General features: G+C 32.6%; 1 protein-coding gene and 2 pseudogenes across 1 annotated transcript; all 3 read right to left on the reverse strand.

Annotated features, from left to right (window-relative positions):
- Window positions 1-7360: 7360 nt before the first annotated feature.
- On the reverse strand, window positions 7361-9087 carry LOC143567930 (uncharacterized). The gene is made up of 2 exons (XM_077054208.1): window positions 8901-9087; window positions 7361-7789 (listed from the first exon to the last, which is right to left on the reverse strand). The coding sequence occupies exons 1-2, from the start codon at window positions 9080-9082 to the stop codon at window positions 7603-7605; spliced, it is 369 nt and encodes a 122-aa protein (XP_076910323.1). The 5' UTR covers window positions 9083-9087; the 3' UTR covers window positions 7361-7602.
- A 3264-nt stretch (window positions 9088-12351) lies between these two features.
- On the reverse strand, window positions 12352-13792 carry LOC143566754 (1-aminocyclopropane-1-carboxylate synthase 7 pseudogene; annotated as a pseudogene).
- LOC143566761 (1-aminocyclopropane-1-carboxylate synthase 7 pseudogene) lies at window positions 13276-14060 on the reverse strand (annotated as a pseudogene).
- Between the last annotated feature and the right edge of the window lie 7352 nt (window positions 14061-21412).

A 21412-nucleotide genomic window follows, 5' to 3' on the forward strand; every position in this document is an offset into this window, starting at 1 on the left:
TGCATGTGTGCAGTTTTATATATAACTCATCGTTTCCAAAGTTTATGCAAATTTCATTTTCTAACCAGTTGACAAATTTAAGGGGTACTTCACTACTTTATATTACGAACAGATGATAACACATCTAAGTTCTAACATATGGTGTGTGCAACATGTATGTTCGCGACACTTCATTATGACATTGTATACGTCCAAAAGAGGAAACACCCCACATGAAAAGAACTTTGTGTATCCTTGGGTGTACAGTTTTTTACTACACACATGGTTAGATTGTCTGTTAAAGCATACCCAAAATGCCTTCTAGTCAACTTTGGTGGATTTATTTATAAAAAAGTTATTGCAATCTTAGATGAACAACAATCACTTCTTGGATACAAACCCTAATGAGAAATCTCTTAAGTAGTGTATGCACACATACAGAGTAGTTCAACACATGAAAAAGATTAATTGAACTATGAAATCTCGTGTATATAAGGCGAAAAAGTTAGAAAATATAGTATGATAACAAGATTTGAAAGATGCTCTTAAAAGTTTTTAAAAAAATTATTAGAACAAGAGTGTCATGCATACTATATAATCAATATTGAATAAAAAAATTATGAAAATCGAATGAATGCTTGTACCCTTATTTTAAATATGATCATAAAATGACTATCTACCCATCTGTTTTTAAATTATATCTGCTAACCACAACATACAGCAAATTATAAGATCATACAATTCTCTATTTGAAACTGATTATGTAAATGAAATTTCTCTACAACCAAATCTTCCATAAACAATAATGATCTATGCAATTTCTAGTAAATATATTAACAGATCATTCTAGGAAAGAGACTACAATATATGTATAAAAAATATCAAATATACTTCCAAAAATAAATAAAAAATATATTAAATAAATTTCCACATGCCAATCAGCCAAATATTTTATTTAACTAAAAAAATACTACAAAATGAAATAAAACAATAACATAACAGCCACTCTAGAAAATGCCAATCCAGATTTAATGATAGTAAGACTTGGGTTCTCTAATAAAAACGTAAGTTCAGTTTTTATTTGTATCACTTTTGATAATTATGATAACGAAGGATTTAAGCTAGGCAGTGCAACGTTGTCAGTTTGAATTCTGAGCCCATCCGAGTTTTTGTCTCACCGTGTGTTACGTCAGAAAATTATGATCTTGTAGTGGCACAACAACTGTCAAGTGGCAATTGGCGGTATGGTTTCCTGGGAACTCCCAAGCCAAACTCAAAGTCAGCTTAATCCTGATTAAGACGATCAAGATGAGATAACATACCGTTCTAAAAAAACAAATATTTTATATAATTAAAAATAATACAACAAAATGAAAATAATAAGATGGCAGCCACTCTGGAAAAAGGCAGGCCCCCCATGTGCGAAAGAACCTTTCTCTGTAAATAAGCCCTACCTGCTGCATCTTCCATCCCATCTCCATCCGTCCACGTGGCCACCACTCATCATCAACAACGGTATTCCAAAAAAACAAATTCAAAATTCTCATTATATAACTAACTAAATAAACCTCTAAACCACACACACACTGATTAGGTTGAGTTTTGAATTCAGTTGAATTTAATCATTTAATTGAATTCGAAATGGAAACCGTGAGAATCTGCTTCGTGATGACGCTGTTTGCTCTGGTGATGACGTTGCTTCTTCCGTCCATCAATGCTCAAGGTCCTGCTGCAGCTCCTGCTCCTTCAAATGACGGTAACTTATTATTATTATTAATCTGGTTCGTAATCGAGCTAAAATTAGAGTAGATCTGGAACTGTTTTTTGTAGTTTTGTACGACCTGATTGATATTGATTTAGGTGTTATTATTCACTCGAATTGAATATTGAATGAAAATTTGTAATCGAGCTAAAACTGGACTAGATCTGGAACTGTTGTCTGTGTTAACGTCTTTGATGTATAGCTTTACGAGATCTGATGATTGATGATGATTTAGGTTTTAGAGTGAAATAATCACTCGATTGAATGAAAATTAGTAATCCGAGTAAAAATTAGAGTGAATTGAATGAAATTAGAGTAGATCTGGAATTTATTTTTGTGTTACCGACTTTGAGTTATTGTTTTATGAGATCTGATTGATAATTTAGCGACTTTAGAGTGAAATTAGTGATTGATTTAGGGCTTTTGAAGAGCATCTGTAATTAATCAATCACATATAATGAAAATTCATATTCTGGATAAAAAACTAGAGTAAATCTGCAACTTATTTTTGTATTATCGTCTTCGATTTAGACCATCCGCAGTGGCCGGGGCGCTATATGGGGGTGCTTTTGGTTTTGGCCGTTTTTTCCAAGACCCCTCCCCCCTTTCTGCATCCAAACCAATCATTATTGGGTAACGATTGCAAGGGGGTTCTATGGCTTTATACCAATATATCACTATACCCACTTTTTGCAAAAAGCCCCGTTGTTGACCGGTATGCCACGCATGGCCGATACTTTAGGGGTTTAGAGTGGAATCCGCGTGATTGGTTTAGGTATTTTTTTCATTATTAATCAGTTACATATAGTGCTAATTTTTATGGGTTAAGCACTGAGCTAAACTCGAGGCTTTAGATCAGATAGATGGTGTAAATTTCAATTTTAATTCTTTCTTGGGGTATTTTGCGGTGCTTATTGTCTTGCTAGCTCCTTTTTTTGGTAATGAAGTTTGCTTTTCTAAAACAAAAAAAATATAGAATGCAAATTTCTAATCCTGATAAAAATTGTAGTAGATCTCCTTTTTTCTTTCTTTCTTTCTGTACTATCAACTTCGATTTAGTTTTATAAGATTTGATTGATAATTTTGGGTTTCGGAATGAATTGCAGATTGAGTTTAAATTTTTTCTTGTTTTATAGGAGCATCGATCGACCAAGGGGTAGCATATGTGCTGATGGTGGTTGCATTGGCTTTAACTTACATCATTCACTAGATTTTGATTTGGGGGTTTTTTGGCTGCAAATTTCTTATTATTTATTTTCAGGTTGACAACTTTTTTGGGATTATTTTGTCATTCTAATTTATATTCTTTGGTATGTAAAGTTTATTTTTGCTATGATGATGCTGGATTTTATTGGATGCAATTTGTTTTTTCGTTGATTATGCTTTTCTGAAGAGAGAACTGTGGTTTTGGCCCAAGTTTGCAATTTCAGTCAAAATGTTTAAAGTTTGCTATTTCTGTCCGTAGGGTTTTATTTTTGTTGCAATTTCCTTCCAAGTGGTTAGCAAGGACGAAAATGAAACTCTATGAACAGAAATAGCAAATTTTTAAACTTTTGGACCGAAAATATTAAATTTGAACAAACATCCCGGACTCAAACCACACTTCTCAAAATTGGTAAAAAATGGAATCAGTTGTTTATGAATTTAAGTTGTACTTATGTAAAGGAGATCCAACGTAAATACGCTAATTATAGGACAACACCTTTAATTTGATGCAAATATAAAGAACGAAAAATGCAACTCACTCTAAATTGTAGGACGACACTAAGATTTTACCATATTTTCCGAGACTACCAATTCCAACAATGAATCGATTGTTGAATAAATAGTCATTTCTAATCGATGGAATTTAATTAATGTTGGAATAGTAATCGACAGACAGGGTTGGAATCAGAACGGAATATGTGACTTGAAAAACGAATTGGATAGGCAGCGACATTCATTGAATAGGCTAAGGCATAAGATATAATAATTGACTAGAATAGTTAGTCAAACGGGTTATTCGGGTTACCCGAAACCCATTAAAAAGTATGTGGTACTCGACTCGTATTAGTTCGGGTTGTACTCGGGTTTATTAGATCGGCTTTCATGACCACGGGCACTTTTGAATTCGAGTTAATAGTTATTCGTGTATGCTTTTGAGTTGTGGTTAAAAATGACACCCCTCTTATGAGAAAAATAAAAAAACTCTTTCTGATCTACTCATTATTCAGAGGTGAATCATATAAGACCAAAAGTTGTGCTATCTTATGGACCTTAGTACCTAACATAGGCCACATCCTTCACGCACGTCAAGAGCACATTCAATGGCATCCTCTTAAATGAATAAAAAGTATCCGAATTAACAAAAGGCAAAATGAAAAAAATAAAAGTATATTAAAAAATAAGAGAAGCACTTTTTTCTCCCTTGTAATCAATGGACAAATGTACTTTGTATGATCGCATCTCATTTTTGAATTTAAGCAACCTACACCCCGATGTCAACACTTTCATCCACTTTTGAGTCCCTTAGTCTGTTAAATACGAATTTACCCGCACTTCTGTTAAATTACTACTAAGCATCGTTAACCCTTAATTTAAACCCCCAACAACCTCTCAATATATAAAAGAATAAAAGTACGAGTTCCCTTGACTGGCTTCGATAGGGTAGGTTCGTCATGCTCTTAACCACAACTTTAAACTTGGTTTATTGAAACTTCCTTTTTGGAGCTTTATGAACCAAGTTTCATTTTAAGAGTTTTATTTTCCTTTTCTTTTTCTTGTGGTGATGATCCATTGATTCTCTATAGATGTTACCTCAACAGCTTCATTCCATCAACTTCTTTAAGTGGCAACAAAATATTAGGTCAAAACTTAGGCTGAATATTGGCAGCTAGCTAACAAATTAAATTTGTAACTTCAAATTCAAACATCTAATTTAAATATCCTCTTAACCCTTTCCCTACCCACTTCTATACTGTCCACAAAACTCAATGACGGTTTGTCTTGGTACCGGATCCTAACAATTTATCAGTGTATGAATGTTGAAAAAAAACTGTCGAGTCAGGTAACAAATTTCAAACATTTTCTCTTTAGGTTAAAAAAATGCATACGACGGTAATTATATAAGCTACGCCGAGACACAACTTGTTCTAAAAATTTAAAACTGCAAAATACGATAATTCATTTTATTTTTTAAATTAGACTTACTAAAGTAGGATTTAACTTAATAATTTGTCTTAGTAGCGGATCCTAACAATTTATCAGTTTCGGTTAATTTAGATAGATATTATTTGTGTATAGATTTATTCTGTTTCCTTATTTATCCTCTTTTCGGTTGTATTTTGTACTTCGTATAGACCATTTATATTAGACTTCGTATATCATCCACAACCATATATCTTAAAGAAAATTTTAAAGCTTTATTAACTTTTATGTGTAATGTGTTTTTGTTCTCTAATTTAACTCCCGGAACTCGAACGCCGGACCTTTAGCTGTTTAAGAAATTTTGTCATTGTTACTGGACCACCAACCACTAACATATCTTAATCGAATTATCAAAGCTTACAAAAATCACACATTTTAACACTTTGAAAAATCATTTAATAATTTTCAACCTAAGTCAATATATTCACATATAATTCTGAACTTTCAATAAATACATATATAGGAAAGATACTTGTGAAAGTTTCCAACAATAAACATTTATGGAAAACATCTCTTTTCAAATTCACAACCAAATTTATCATCAATAAATTCACTTTTCAAAACCGAAATTTCTCATTTCTCATTTCTGTATCACAATGGTGCCATCTCAATCTAACACCACCACTCCAACGGTCTCTCCGCCCCCATCGACGCCCGAGATCGCTGATTTACTAAGATGCAATCACCAAACATTCTGTTACCGTTTCACCAGAAAGTTGAAACGGTATCTGGGATGTTTGAAGTCCAAAGATTCAAAGTGTTTAGAGACGAAGAACAATAAAGTTGTGGCGACAAGCAGTTGTAGCCATAGTATGACGTTGTCGCCGAATTATTATAGCGATATGAATCATGAAGAACGCGACGAGAAGCTTAAATCGGCTATTGTTTATTGTAAAAATTGAATTTATTAGTAACATCAAGCTATCTTCCGTTACTGTTATTTTAAGTTGTGGAAAATATTATGGAATATGCATGGTATCTTTGTTATGTGTCTTATCTTTTTGGTTTTGTTCATATTAAATTGGATTTTGGATGTTGTGATATACGCAAACATGTACACATACGTCGATCGATACTCGATACGTATAAGTTTTTTGTTTAAAAGATGTAAACAAAGGTTTAAATGAGCCGAGTCCATAGGTTGGGTGTTCATAGGTTTATTTTTTGGGTTATTCGGTTTAAACTGAATCTGATTTTGTAAAATCAACATAGAATTAGAAATTCAGTTTCGATTTAAAATCGAATTAAATCAAATTTGTAATTCGGGATTGGTTTGATTCGTGATATAACCCGAATAATGAACACAACATATTATAGAAATAATTAAAATAATATAACTAAATAATATATTAATTTATAACTATAAATAAATAAAGAAACTGAATCGTGAGTTAAAACAACAATTATTTTCTATAGAAACTGAATCACGAGCCAAAACAACATATTATTTATATAGAAAATATAATACAATTATTTGATATTTTTATTTATATATTTTTTAACCTTCTTGTTAATAAATACATTACTTAAGAGGAATAATTATAATAAAATAACCAAGAAATTATTTTATAAGCATAGTAAATTAAGAAACTGAATAATAACTTATGCTTATTCACCCAAATATAGTTTTATCCAGTAAACAAAATACAAAAATCAATAAAACCACAGTGAAACATTAAGTGAAATTGGATGTTATATAGAACGAGTATCAACTTGTCTTAAAAACACGACACCAACGAAAAACAATTCGGTTAACCATTTCCTATGTCCTTAACCATAACCTATGGTTATTCTCGTTTTCAAAACTGCTAAGCATGAGGCAGCGTGTTTGGAGAATCAGCACGTGCTCATTCCATTTGCCTTCGACACATTTGGATCCCTAGCTCCCGTGGCGGTCGCTTCTTGGAGCGGGTGCAGAAGGTGGTCCACAGTGACTCGCAGAGCCCAGCCCGAGGAACCAAGGATTTATATTTAGTAGAATGGGCTTTGCGATTCAAAAGGGGATAGCGGCGCAGCTTGTTGCTCGCTTACCCATTATCCAGATGTAGCTCGGTTTGTGTTATATATAATAACTATTTGTAAAAAAAAAAAAAAAACTAATTGGTTTCTACTATACCAGTTAATAACTGATTTCAACCGATTAACCAGTTTCTATGTTTGTAATTGGTCCCTAACCTATGGTTGTTTTCGTTTCCAAACTGGCTTCTACTATACCAGTTAATAACCGGTTACAGTTTCCAGCCAACATAGTCCATTGGCCTCTAATACAATATCGACTCAAAAAGACTACCCGATGCACACGAATAACACCTATGCGAGAAAAAAATGTAAGACACTGAGGACCGATTAAGTGATTAACAATAAATATAATCATAGATATAACAAAACCAAAATTTTGATATTAGTTACCATCAAGAAATAATAAATAACAAAACGACGAAAGTACCCTCTCGATTCAGCAACAGAAAACAAGTAATAACTCTTGTATGCCATTCTGCAGATACATTGATCAAACTAACAACAGCAGGAGCAGAGATTATTAACGCAACCGAATTACAACGAGCTTCAAAATTTCCAAGAAAGAATATTACATTGCATTTAGTTAAATCAAGTTTGATCATGAAACAGAAAACCCAAAACAGGGTTTTCTTTTATGTATAGCTAACGGTGAAAACTCAAACATGGTAGCCGGTGATTGTGAAACCTCTTCCAAAAATCTCACCAGCACAAAACCATGCAAAGCATTCAATGCCAAACAGAGCGGCGATTCCCGCTTGTTCAACGTGCAAATCTTTCTTGTTTTTCCATAAATTCTTCACGTAGTCCAGTTCCTTCCAGAATGATTCGTTACGGCTAGGAAGGCTGTATACATAATCAATTACAAAACTCAGCTTGCTAAATAACGCTGTAGTTTTATTTTTATAAGCTAATCGCAATGGGAACCATGAATCAAAATCTTTAAAAAAACAATTTATGGTGTTGTATGCGTTTCGAATGAACTTTGGATGACTTTCAACTCGTTCACCTTTTAGCTACTTTTTTTTTTTTTTTATTTGAGTCGTTTTGGATGAAAAGACGATCCAAAACAACTCCTTTATAAGTAAGTAGGCGAAACTGGCCTCTCTACTAGAAACTTAAACAATCCATCCAAAATGATTGTTTGCTTTTATAATGTTTAACCTTAAATGATATTCTTGTTTTTATATGACATGCAAACAAATTTCGGTATCAGCTAAGAGTTCATCGTTTGTTTGCTAATTGCTTCTAAAGTGCCACAAAGTCATAAACCAACTTGTAGAAATAATCCCTTAAAGATCTTAACAGAAATTGAAACAAATTGTTTGCGACCGAGAACTGCAGGCTAAAACTTTGCAATTTCAAAGGGATTTTCCTGATTTGCTTCGATACATCAAGCTTTTAGAAAAATTAAATTTAAGTTAACGTTATTGTGTGTTAACATACAATAGAGGTGCAAATGAACCGAGCCGCTCGCGAGCTACTCGAGGTGGCATTGATAATAAGCTCGAAATGAGCTGAGCTTTTTCGGGTTCAAGCCAAGCTTGAGCCTCAATCAAAGTTCGTAAAGTTATCGAGCCAGAGCTCGAGCCTATATGTTTTACCTTTTTTGGACTTCTATATTAATTTTTACACTGCACATCCATCCGAGCTTTGGCTCATTTCAGGTACTACACGAGCTCGAGCTGAGCTTTCGCTCGTTTAAGGTTTTTTCTCAAAACATACAAAAATAATTAAAAAAATGTAAATAAATTACTAATAAATAAAAACGAGCCGAGCATGAAAAAACAGCTCACGAGCCAAGCCCGAGCTTTAGAAACAAAGCTTGAAGCGAGCCGAGCTCGAGCCTAATCGAGCTCGGGCTAAGCTCGTTTACACCCGTTACTATGCCACCAAACAGAACATAAACAACTAGAAAGTGACAAGAAAACCAAGATATGGGACCCATAGAGTTAACCTGGCAAGACGCGTGTAGAACAACTGTTTGGCCAACTCACTGCACTTCTCAACAGTTGCAGGCTCTTGAACATATTGTTTGTTTTGCTCCATTAGCTGCTTGTAGTAAGCACTTCCGTGTTTGGATAAAAGTTCTGATGCCTGACCGGCCTTCGATTGCAACTGCTTCAATCTTGCTGCCATCTTATCTGCAATTCACACTCAATTTTGCTATTTCATCGTCCAAACACGAAACAATAAACAGGTGATCTAATCAACAACACAAGGTATGATGAAACTGAATCCATGTTTAACATGTTATTTAAGTTTTAAACATTAACTGAGATTGAAATATTGCTGGGAACTCGTGCTAGATAACGCTTGGATAATCTGGGAGTCGTGAAACACTTTCAGATAAAAAAATATGCAATATTTATTGTGTCCCTATACTGATGGTGTCGTGTAACCTGTTTCTAAACAAGTCCGTGCTTGGAAAAAATGACACGATTGGTTATCGTGTTGTGTTCGTGTCTGGCACCACAAATAATCGTGTCTTGTCATGTTGTGTCTTACCTGCTATGCCAGCCCTACCCCCCCCCCCCCCGGTACCCCTGCCAAGGGATACCCCATTGCTTAGGGGATCCAAGGAGCTGAAGATCATAATAAACTCAAACAAGTGTGCGCGGTGGTGCAAACGAGCCGAGCTCGCCTAGGCTCGATGATACAAACCCGTCTTAAGCTGAAGGGTCCAAGGGAGACAAATGGGTGAGGACACTGAATGGTCTACGTAACGTAACATATATTAATAAAATTGTGTCTGTATAAGTGTTCATGTTTTAGTTTATGGATATAAATGTTTATGTTTATCAAATTAAGGGTTTTATACCTTTTTAATCGGAGATCTAATCCCTCTCGAATCAGATTAACTGGAGACTAGCCCCTCTCGAATCGGGCCAACTATCCTTGTTCTTGTTTATTTTTATTAACTCAATATACTATTTTTGGGGTTCTATCACTTGAGCTTGGATCGTTTAACTTACACATAGCTCGAGCTCGGCTTGTTTAACTTACATATAGCTCGAGCTCGCTCGACTTGTTTTGATCTTTGTTTCTAAAGCTTGAGCTCGGCTCGTTTACTAGTTATTAAATAATTTATATATATTTATAATAAATTTTAATTATGTTTTTATATATAATATATATTAAATAGTTATCTTTCCATAACATTTTATAAAATCTATATAAATAACAGGCTCATTTAGGCTGGCGAGCCGGCTCGAGCTCGATAAGTGAAGCTCGGGTTTGGGCTCGATTACTGAACGAGCTTAATTTAGACACGAGTTCAGGCTCGGGGTCGTTTAAGCTCCGCTCGATCAACGAGCCGATCTGGAGTAGCTCGCCTCGTTTGCACGCGCACCTCCTGAGAATTATTTGATGAATATTATATAACACACATTGGTCAAGAATTCAATCTAATTACACTAAATTATCCAGCAAATATGACAAGGATTAATTAAAACACTAAATCTCAAATCACTGACCAATTAAGTCAATTAAAGCAGCACAACAAAGCTGATTTAACAAGGTAATTAATCCTAAATCAAGATGATGATGATGATGATGATGATGATATGTATAATCAGTAGATCTCATCTAAGCAAGCAAATGGTACGTATTCAAAGTCAACTAAACACAAATACTACTAAAAATGTGGAAATTAGATCAGATGATGATGATGATGATGATGATGATGAAGTTATATACAAGTAGCATTTACCTCGGATCGATCTTATGTTTGCTACTCTCGCCGAACAACGTCTCCGACAGACACAGAAGCTTTTGACTTGTACGAGGTCAGAAACAAACAAACAAACAAACAAACAAACAAAGTCGTGTCTTAGTTAGTACTATTAAACCTCGTTTTTACACTTTTACTAGGTGAGATCATGGGGGTAAATCCAGATACTTTTGAGTTCTAATTTGTAAAAAGAGTTCGGCCAAGTACGAGTTCGATTGGGCTCAAGTTCAGTTCAACTTGTTTAACGCACAAGCAGATTTTTTTTAACAGCAACTTTTATTAAACAAAGGCAAACTAGCAAAACACTAGCGACCAACAAACAAAACCATTAGAAAGAAAAAAATACACAAATCCTTCCAATTTAGCCCTTTAAACGAAGATATAATTTTTATCCAAAGAAACGCTAAAGATTTGATGTCGTCAAGCACTTTAGACGTCGTGGAGACTTTCTGATGAAAAATAACTTCGTTTCTTGATTTTTATATGCACCAACACGTCGTCATGATAATTGCCTCGTAACACCTTCTTTTTATTGCAAAGCAGGATTGATTAATGAATTATGAGCAAATCTCTAACCGAAAAGACGAAAATGAAAGGAATTTTACACCAAATACTAACAAGTAGATATCTTTGAGCTAAACGACCTTTGATATTATAAGTGTTAAAAGAGTAAATAAAGAAATAAAATAAGTATATTTGGCCGTCCTATACGTTTCCAAATTTTATATTTTACAAATGACTTAATTTGTAACAATAATAAAGAGAACTACATTTATTGTTATTGTTTATATTACTATATATATATATATATACTCAAATGAATATGAATTATTTGTTCATGTAAATGATTTCTAGCTCTCAAGTGTTCGATGAGAATAAGATCAACGAGCATGGCGTAATATAGTATAACCATGTTTATGTGTTATGTCATTGGATTTTAGACTTTTATAATTATTTAGTTAGTTGATTATATGGATGAGTTATTAGACTTGTTTTATGTAATAGTGGCGGTATATAGCAATAGTATGCTGTAACTTTTATAAAATTACTAGTTTAAGACCCGTGTAAATGTATACTTCAGTATTTCGTATTTTCTTTATGGATCAACTTGATCCCTTCTCTATATTTTTGTTACACAAGATATTGAGAAATTTTGATAGTTTAAAAAAAGTTACATCCATAGAAATGTAACAATCATCTTAGATACAATCGGATTACAATTACACATGTAATTAAAAAACAAATTCCACTTTTCATGTGAATTTGTGATGGTGTATTCTCATGATTTGCACAAGAGAAAAATATAAAAATAATAAAAAGCTAATTAATCCTTAATTACCTTTAAAAGTATAGAACTAAGAGCATTCCCAACCCATCCCCCATAATTATGTGAGGGGGATTGGTAAATTATAGGGTAGAGTTTTGAATGGTTGTGAGTGTAAATTATAGGGTGCAGAGAGAAATGTAGTGATTTTTGTAAATTTGGGGAAACATTTAGGGAACATTGTTTGCCCCTATTTATTTTTTAATATTTGTTAAGTAGGTTGTGAGTAGAGGAGAGAGAAAACTGTAGTAATAAAGGTATAAAAATTATTATTTAATTAAACAGGAAATAAAATGTAGTGTTTTGTAGTGTAATTATAGGGATATGGACGGGGAATGGATTGTGAATGCTCTAATACAATAAACTCATTTCTTCATTTCTTCTTTTATCCATAAACTCATGCAACCTTCTAAGTGCAACTTCAAGTGTCTCTTCACTCATGTTTGCAAAGCAAACCCTAAACCAACCAGGCTCCGAGCATCGGCAAGAGCTTCCCGGCGATATATTTAGCCGCACTTCGTCCATTATCGTCTTCCATATCTCGAGTTCGCTTTCTCTTGTTGCTTCCTTTAAATAAGGACTCAAGTTCATCCAACAAAACAACCCGGCATTCCCTTTCAAACACTCGATTCCCGCTTTCTTTAACCCGTTAACGATCATTTCATATCGTTTCCTCAATCTTTCTCGGTTGATTTTTATATATTTTTCGGTAAACTCCTTGTTTGATAACATGGACGCCAACAAAAACTGTGTTTGTGATGATATTAAGGTGAAACTCGACATGCGTCGGGCGGTTGTAACCACTTGGTCGTTGTAAGAGTACACGGTCCCAACGCGGAAGCCTGGGAGGCCGAGATCTTTAGAAAGACTATACACAATGTGACACCGTTCTGCGTCTTGATAGTTTCTTGATTCCAGGATTTCTGCTATGCTGACGAATTCGTCAGCATGAAATGCAGATCCTGAATAGATTTCGTCCGAGACTAAATGAATATTTTTTCTCGTGACGAAATCCAGGATCTGTTCTAGAACTTTCCGTTGGATGGTTGCACCCAACGGATTTGAGGGGTTTGTTATTAAAACCCCTTGTACTTTCATGCCCATGGATCTTGCATGATCATATGCAGATTCCAAGGCTTCGGGAGTGATTTGGAAATTGTTCGAGCTCTCGCAATGGATTGGAACGATTTCCACACCCGTTCTCCATCTCAAGTCACGATCGAATCTGAAACATTCAAGAAATGTCACGTTAATAAAACATGCATACATATATTATTAACAACATACTTCAGGATGATAAAGAAAACATCCGTACCCTGGATAGTAGGGAGTTGGGACTAGCAACGCGTCACCGGGGTTCGCTAAGACGAAGGTTAAAAGCTCGTTGGCAGCGGTTGCACCCGCGGTCAACACGACTCTTTTGGGGTTAAATTTTGCTTTACCTCCCCTTACTTGTTCCATAAAACTTGCCATGGCCTATAAAACAATCAAATATAAACTAGTTAAGACTTTTTGAACCATGATGAACAATGCTAGAATGTACTTTACATTTTGTTAAAACAGTATTATTATTACCTTTCTGAAAGCTAGAAGCCCATGATAATCTTGAAACAAAGCATTTTCTCTAAAACCAGACACTTTTTTACCCCAACTTGTTGCTTCTTGATGTGATTCCAAGTATTCTTCAAGCAAATCGAACGAAACCTGTTTAAGAAAACCGAAACCCACGAACCAATATTAGTCATGTATGTCCATGCACATAATGTAATTATAAAGTTCTGATGGGACACACCAGTACTAATCGACAAAACTCTCACGAACTGATATAGTCATAAGTCATGACATATTACTAATATGTCATGCATGTCATGTCATGTAGTGAAATTTACCTGGTTTTCAGCTAAGCCCATTTGTATAACTCCAGAAGGGTTATGTATTTCATGATATGGGTTTTCATCATATGCCTTCCATCCAGCAAAATATGGTGAGTTTTCTCCATGTGTTTCTGAAACAGCAATCTTTGATAACCCTACAGTTGGTTGAACAATATCTATTGCCATTTGCACAACTGTTTTGTTGCAAACAACTGTTATGACTTATTATTGTGTGTGTTTTTTTAGTTGATGAAACCTTTCTAAACAACTCTATTTATATATGGAGGTGGTTTATCCTTCCCAGAGCACAAATTATTAAATCCAAATGAGAGTTTGTATGATTATTTGTACAATGTGTATTGAGAGTTGTAAAGTTATGTGGTTTGGATGGTCCTGCATTAAAACAAATTGTGTGTATAAGAGAAAGTGTATTTTAAATTAGCTAAGGGACCAATGATTGAATAACTTTATATAATAAGTTTGGATTATCAAAAGTCACCTTTTTATAAAATTGTAATATGTATTTTATTTCTGGTGACAACTGTTTGGTCTAGCCATTTCCAATTTGACCAACTCCAAATTTTGCAATTTGCCACCATTCCTAAATTATGTACAAAATGATTAAATATGTGTTATTGTTTTCATTTTATTTATACTGTAGGTAAAAGTATATTATTAAAATATTATATACTAAAGCACCTTTACCAACATATAAATTTATCTACAATCACCGAACGTATATTCAGTATTCACTAACGGATCACCGACCTAATACACGATAATAAAACTCAGACAGATTTAACGAAATATCACGTTGACTTATCACTTGGATGAATTACCAATGGATGTTTTTATCAATTAAGTTTTTAGGGTCTTTTGCTAACATTTCGTTTCACCAACGTAGATCAGAAAAAAAAACATAGGTAATTCTTGTTTTTAATGGTGGTGAAACTCGTTTTTCTAGTAGTGATATACAATAGCAATATTTATGTATAACGCCTAAAAGGTATTAAAAAGTACCTAATTAAGTTTATTGGTTTATGTATACATACATGTATGTACAATGGGTAAGTGTATCTGTATATATCTACCATACTTTAGGTGTATGACTAGATGTAGCCATGTAGATGTAGGGGTTGAGATTCCTTTGTTATGTATGTGATGATCTTTCAACTAAAAAATCCAAATAAATTAAATAAAAAAATGAAATTAAAAATGTGGAATTTGTCTAATTAAAAAACATATCATGAGATTTACGAATCGTATTGACGTGGGTTTGATATGATGAAGATCCATGTGCAATTAGATCCCAACCAGCTGCAGATTTGCAATGGTCTTGATTAGATTTGATCAAGAAAAATAACCCAACAAATTTATAAAAGTTGTTATAATATATATATGTGGTATTTTTTTATATTAGTTGTTTGGCTCTAACCATACTTTTAAGATGCTTTTGTTTAAAAAAACGAGTTAAATGTATATATGTTTATACTTCATCATTGTATTTGCCAATACTTTATAATTACATTATGTGCATGGACATACATGCTTTATAGACTGTTAGAAATTTAGATGTTTAATTGTTTATGTATATATCAAATTAAAAATGCATCACCACAAAAATATATATAAAAAAAACTTTTTCAGGAAAATTATATGTATCAATAATGCATCTACACATCCTATCTTTGTCTTTGATGGTACATCTTAGTGGTAAAGGTGTGTGTCGCACAACCAAAAATTCGAGGGTTCAAATCATACATGATGTACTTATATAGATTACGGTATATTTATCATATAAATACTAAGATTTTTGTTAAAGATAACATATTCTATCTTTACAGATAGATAAATACGTGCTTAAATGTCCTCTACTTCATGTAAACGTTTGCATGTCATAATTTATTTTGGTTATGTTTACCAATTACTATGCGGAGCGGTAAAAATCATAAAGAAAATCAAATGATCGCAAATTAATTTGAAAGATGTTCATCATATATTATATTTTAATCGGATTTGATATAAACATAACCCGTCCGGTACATTTATGGCGGACATTAGGTTTGACAATGTTTTAAAACGATTAGGAATTTAAATAGTAACTATTAAATTCGTATTGTACTGCTTGGTTTATAATAGTAACTATGACATTGAAGTCTTTAAATAAAGAGAGATAAGTTTGATGTATGGGTTGCAAGCTTGACCTTGGGGTTCAGTTTTTTCTTCTTTTTTTTATTGGCAAATATTTATAAAACCATTTTCATTTACTATGAGATTTGAAACTTCGTCATTTGAAAGGAACTTCATCTTAGCAAAATCTTGATTCCATAAGAATATAAGCCCTTTGAAAATACGGATATTTATTATCTATATATATTACTATTATACATTGTTTTATTGAATTAGCATACTAAAGTATGGAACTATGGATGATGCAAACATGTGACTCAAAGTTAACCCCTTTTAATTAGTGCTTATTTTGGAACTATGAATATTTATTATCTATATCATACACTGTTTTATTTGGTTTCCTTCTAATCCAATCATTAGATTATAGTTGATGTTAATGATTGGTTCATGTGCATATATAGCTGATTAATTAGGATTATCCGTGCTTCTTAGAGCTACTAATTAATAATAGCTAGCATCTCTCTAATCAAGTCAACATTTTGTCTTCTAATTGTCACTCATGACTATTAATACTAGTATATGACTGATTATAAAAAAATTGTAAGGAATTGGATTAGGAAAAATTGATATTTTAATAATTTAAACTATTATCAATTAGGCAATGTTAATCCCAACAAATAATTTTACTATGGACAATTCAACTTTCAGTTATGTTACTAATAACAATCTCAGTCTAACGAATCCTTAACTCCGTTAATTTTTTATGGCATGGCCAGTGATCTAACAATGATATGTATGTATGTATGTTTAGTAATTATGCTAATTTATCATTATGATCGTAAAATTATGATATCTGACATTCTTATTTTACTTCCATTGCTAGTCGTCTCTTGTCTAAACCTATAGGTAAATGGTTGCGTCACATGTCACAACTCTTTGAACCCAATATTTATTTTCTAACCATATTGAGTATTAGATATTTAAATAAAACATAATATATTAAATAAAATATTTATATGAGATATATTTTATTTCTATTATATCAAATTATTAGTCAGTAATTTATACACAATTAAATATTGTTTTATAATGGCTTATTGGATTTAAATACTCTTTAACTTTCAATTAATTTCTTCTATTACTTCACTTTCAAACTTCAAGAACATGATGTTTTATAATACTGGGATTTCCATTGCGGCATCTTTAGTTTTATCAATGTTTCGATACAAATAATGGTACCCCTTTTAACGCTTACCAGGCCACAACATGACGGTCCCGCGACAAAGTGCGGGTTCTAAATACTAGTGTGGTTTTAACTTCGGTACAATAACACACGTCACCGTAACCGACCGAATTCGGCTCGACTTACCGACTCAATGCTTGGGGCCGGCAACACTTGGGTTTTACCATCGTTCGAGTTTACTAACATGTCCGGTGCAGCACGCCGGGTAAAAAGCTAGTTATTATATATTCATAATGTGTCATCTCGACTTTATAAGCTTAAAACCGTATAAGTTAGAGTTTACTATCTTGTTTTATTTGTTCTATTGTTTATGGATAGAATAGTATAATTTGATTAGAAGGAAGTGACATGTGTGACTTTTGAATTTTGATACAAGCCTAAAAGTCCAAATTATCCATATAATTTTCTTCTTGTGGGGCCGTCTAATCCCAAAGTTATAAGAAAAGGTAAATTTTTACTACATTTCAATCTAACACCTACTTAATTTAACCGCTTAAACAAACCAAATCAGTGGTGTCACAACAACTATTAAATAACAGTCGGTGAATATGAGTTTTTTCTAGGAATACCTTAATTAAACTCTAAAGCCAACGTGAGTCTGGTTAAAAAACATAGTTTGGTCATAGTGGGGCAGCGTGGCTCAATCTCCAAAATTGAAGAGTATGATAACCTAACATACTAGAAAGTCGTCGTTTCGAATAATAATAATAATAATAATAATAATAATAATAATAATAATAATACAAATCAGTGAGTTTAATGGAGACAAAGAAAATGGTGTTTGCTGTAATAAAATTGCACTAACGTAGTTGAATGCTTGAATTAATCAAACATTAGCAAGACATGTTTGATATAGTTACCAACTCATGTTGTTAAAAAGGACCAATTCATGTTCCTTCAATACTGCTTTGAGTTCTTGTTTGTTTTTTACCTAGACAAACTTAAAAAATCCTCCAATAAGGTTGGAGCAGGACAAATGTTGTTGTCACTAATGTTACTTCTCATTTTTCTCATCTCTTATGTCATGTAATGTGGTACACCATAAATAATAGATATAGCCAACAAAAAGCCTTAGCAAGAACGCGGTACTTGCCATTCCTCAAAACACGGTGGTTCTAATAATCTTCTTGAATGTATATATATCATCATACAAGATTTGGATTTATTCAGGTACAATGGATCTTATGGATTAGGATGACACGTATGATGCATAAACGTCATGTTGTAATGATGAAGTTATACATGATTTGTGTCCATAGTTAGCTTCAATCCTAAAGCTTTTATAATTGTTTACATTAACCATGTGTATGAGATCACAATCTATATGTGTGTGTTAACATAAAAGACTAAATTATTCATATTATCAGGAATATTGAGTTTGTGGTAACTCACAACAGCTCTTTGAATATTATTAAGAACGAAAACCACATAAAAAACAATAACCCTAAGCCATCTATAATAATACTTACACTCAAAACACATAATAAAATAAACTTATATTTTATCTATAGCTATAACAATTATCTCCACAAAATACGCTAACTAGCTAATCTGTTATCTATTCTTTATCTCCTTTTATCTTTAAACTCTTATTTAATTCGCCCATTGTACTTCTTAGTTGTTTATATATGAAATCAAGATGTTTTATCCTTAAAGATCGCGTGTGTTTAAAAATACTTTGATAGCCTATTAATGGTTGTTAAGACCCTAAACTATTAACAATATCAAGATCAGTGAGACTCCTATAAAATGTAAATTCCTTTAAGATGTTTTATCGTTAATTCGATGGTATTAAATAAAATTTGTTTAAAATATAAAGTAAATTAAAAATTGGGAAAAGAGAATATACGTAATAAGTATAAAATATAGATTACGTGTTTTAATTGTGTATTTAATTGACCTAAACCGACATTAATGTATGTTTACTAACCTTGTACCCTAAGATGATGGCAAAAAACATGTTAGCAGATCTTCATGCAGGCCAAATGGCCCAAGATTTATGTAACATATATTTTGTTTTTTCTTAATTGATACTAAGAAAAAACAATAAGAACAGACGGTTGAATATTCGATTTATTGACGTAGTTCAAATATTTTGTTCCAAGAGTAAATGATATATTTGTTATCAACTCAACCGAACATGATAATATTAAAATATTAATGGTGCGTTTAGGTGTAAACTATAAAGGGTGTTCACGATAAATGATTAAAGAAAAATATGATATCATAAAACACATTCAAATATGCCTTTTCTATAAAAAGTTATCATAAATGAAAACAAGGTTCCCTTAAGAGTTTTTCCTGTTTAACGGCGTGGGTTTCAATCTCAATCATGTGTTATGTTTCTGTGTTTAAGCTTGGGTGAAGCACTACTGAGTAGATTAGGTCTCACGACATCGAACCCCTTAAAAGTTTTTCAGGAGTTTAGCCAAATGTTCATTGCTCAATAATAATAATAATAATAAATAAATAAAATATTCTAAGCATTATTATAAGCCTTTTCCCTTAAAAACTACTTATCACAGCTATGAGTCTATGACCTTAATTCACGGGCATAGAATTAGAGATGGGAAATGAACTCGAACCGGATATGCATACTCGAATATATATATGGGACGGAAATTCATATACGTGATTGGTTTTAGTAGAGTCTCCGAGTAAGAACTCGAATGCAATATGCATACTCGATCCAGTTACACGAAACATCAAACATATGTTAACCCAAACATATGCTTAAAACAATTTATCTCTGTTTTTCTTTTTCCTTGGCAATAGAGTTATCTGTTGATTCACTATATTTTTGTTTTTATATTTCTAATTTCTTAGGCTAATAAAATTATATAAAAATTAAAGGTATGCCCCAAAGGTTAGTTTTTAACACATAACTATACTTAATACATACGGTCCTCTCGACGACTTTGAGACCGGTTATGGTATACAATCTTACAATCAAGTATGTTATTGTCTACCAACACACCCGTCACAAACCCATTCCATTGTCATCCTTATCAGGAGTGTTGTTCGGATCATTTAATCGGATTTTTGATAGATCAGTATATTTAAAGTTTAAACCTTACAAATACTATTAATCCGAAATCATGTATAGGTTTTTTTTTCCTTTTCTTTTTCACCGTGTGTATGGGTGCCGTTCAAATTATTTTATCAGGACTCTGATAGAAAGACACTGATAAATATTTCTCTATAGATGTTAATGAAAGGTACCATGTTAATCACAACAGTTGGAATTGTGTTTAACAAACACTATTAAAATTATAATAAGAGGCAAGTAGAATATTATTAATATTATTAAAAAAAGAAGTTTGCCGTGGGAGACAAATAAGCCGACAGAATCAGCATTAAGAATTGCATTTGGAGGTTAAAAGCCTTAATAGGCTGAAATTGAGTGGTGCAACACCATCCACCCTTATCCATATCTATTTAGATCTCACCCGTTGATTAGTATAACCACCACTTGTTTTTATTTTAGTTTTTATTTGTTTTTTAGTTTTTAAAAAATAAAAAACAGTTTTATTAAATATGTTTTAGTTTGGATATTTAATAGAAGTAGATGATTTTTTTATTGAACAACCAACGAATCGTTCAAGTGAGTTACTGGCTAAATTCACTGTATCGAGATCCACTCGTCTTTCAGTCCAAGAAAAAGCCTCATCTAAGGCCAACGGCAGTAGACACTCGCTCGAAGACACGACAGGTGTAAAGAGAGGTCTAAGAATTAGTTTAACCCATTTCAAATTTTAAATGTAACTTACCTATTTACAAATTATTTTTGGCAACGTTAACAGATTTTTTATAATTGTTTCAATTGCTAATTTTATCATTTAATATAATATAAATAGACATATATATTATGAAAATCTTACAAATTGTATAGGAAATTTAAACATTACTTAATTTTATATTATAAATTGATACATTTGTTATAATAAGTTTTAATAGGTTTATACATCTGTAAATGTTTTTGTCATGTTACAACATGTTTACTAGTTCTTGTGGTATACGTGTCTAGTCATGTTGGGTCTTACGTTTTTTAAAACTTGTATTCATAATAGAATTATTGTCCCTTGTGTATATGCATGTGCATACACTTGTTCACTGATGCACATAACCTTTTGTTGAAAGTAGGTGACATAACAAGTTTACAAAT

This window comes from Bidens hawaiensis, unplaced genomic scaffold (genome assembly GCF_021521415.1).
Source record: "Bidens hawaiensis isolate Kalapana, Puna unplaced genomic scaffold, B.hawaiensis_p1.1 tig00001236_1, whole genome shotgun sequence".
Lineage (NCBI taxonomy): Eukaryota > Viridiplantae > Streptophyta > Magnoliopsida > Asterales > Asteraceae > Bidens > Bidens hawaiensis.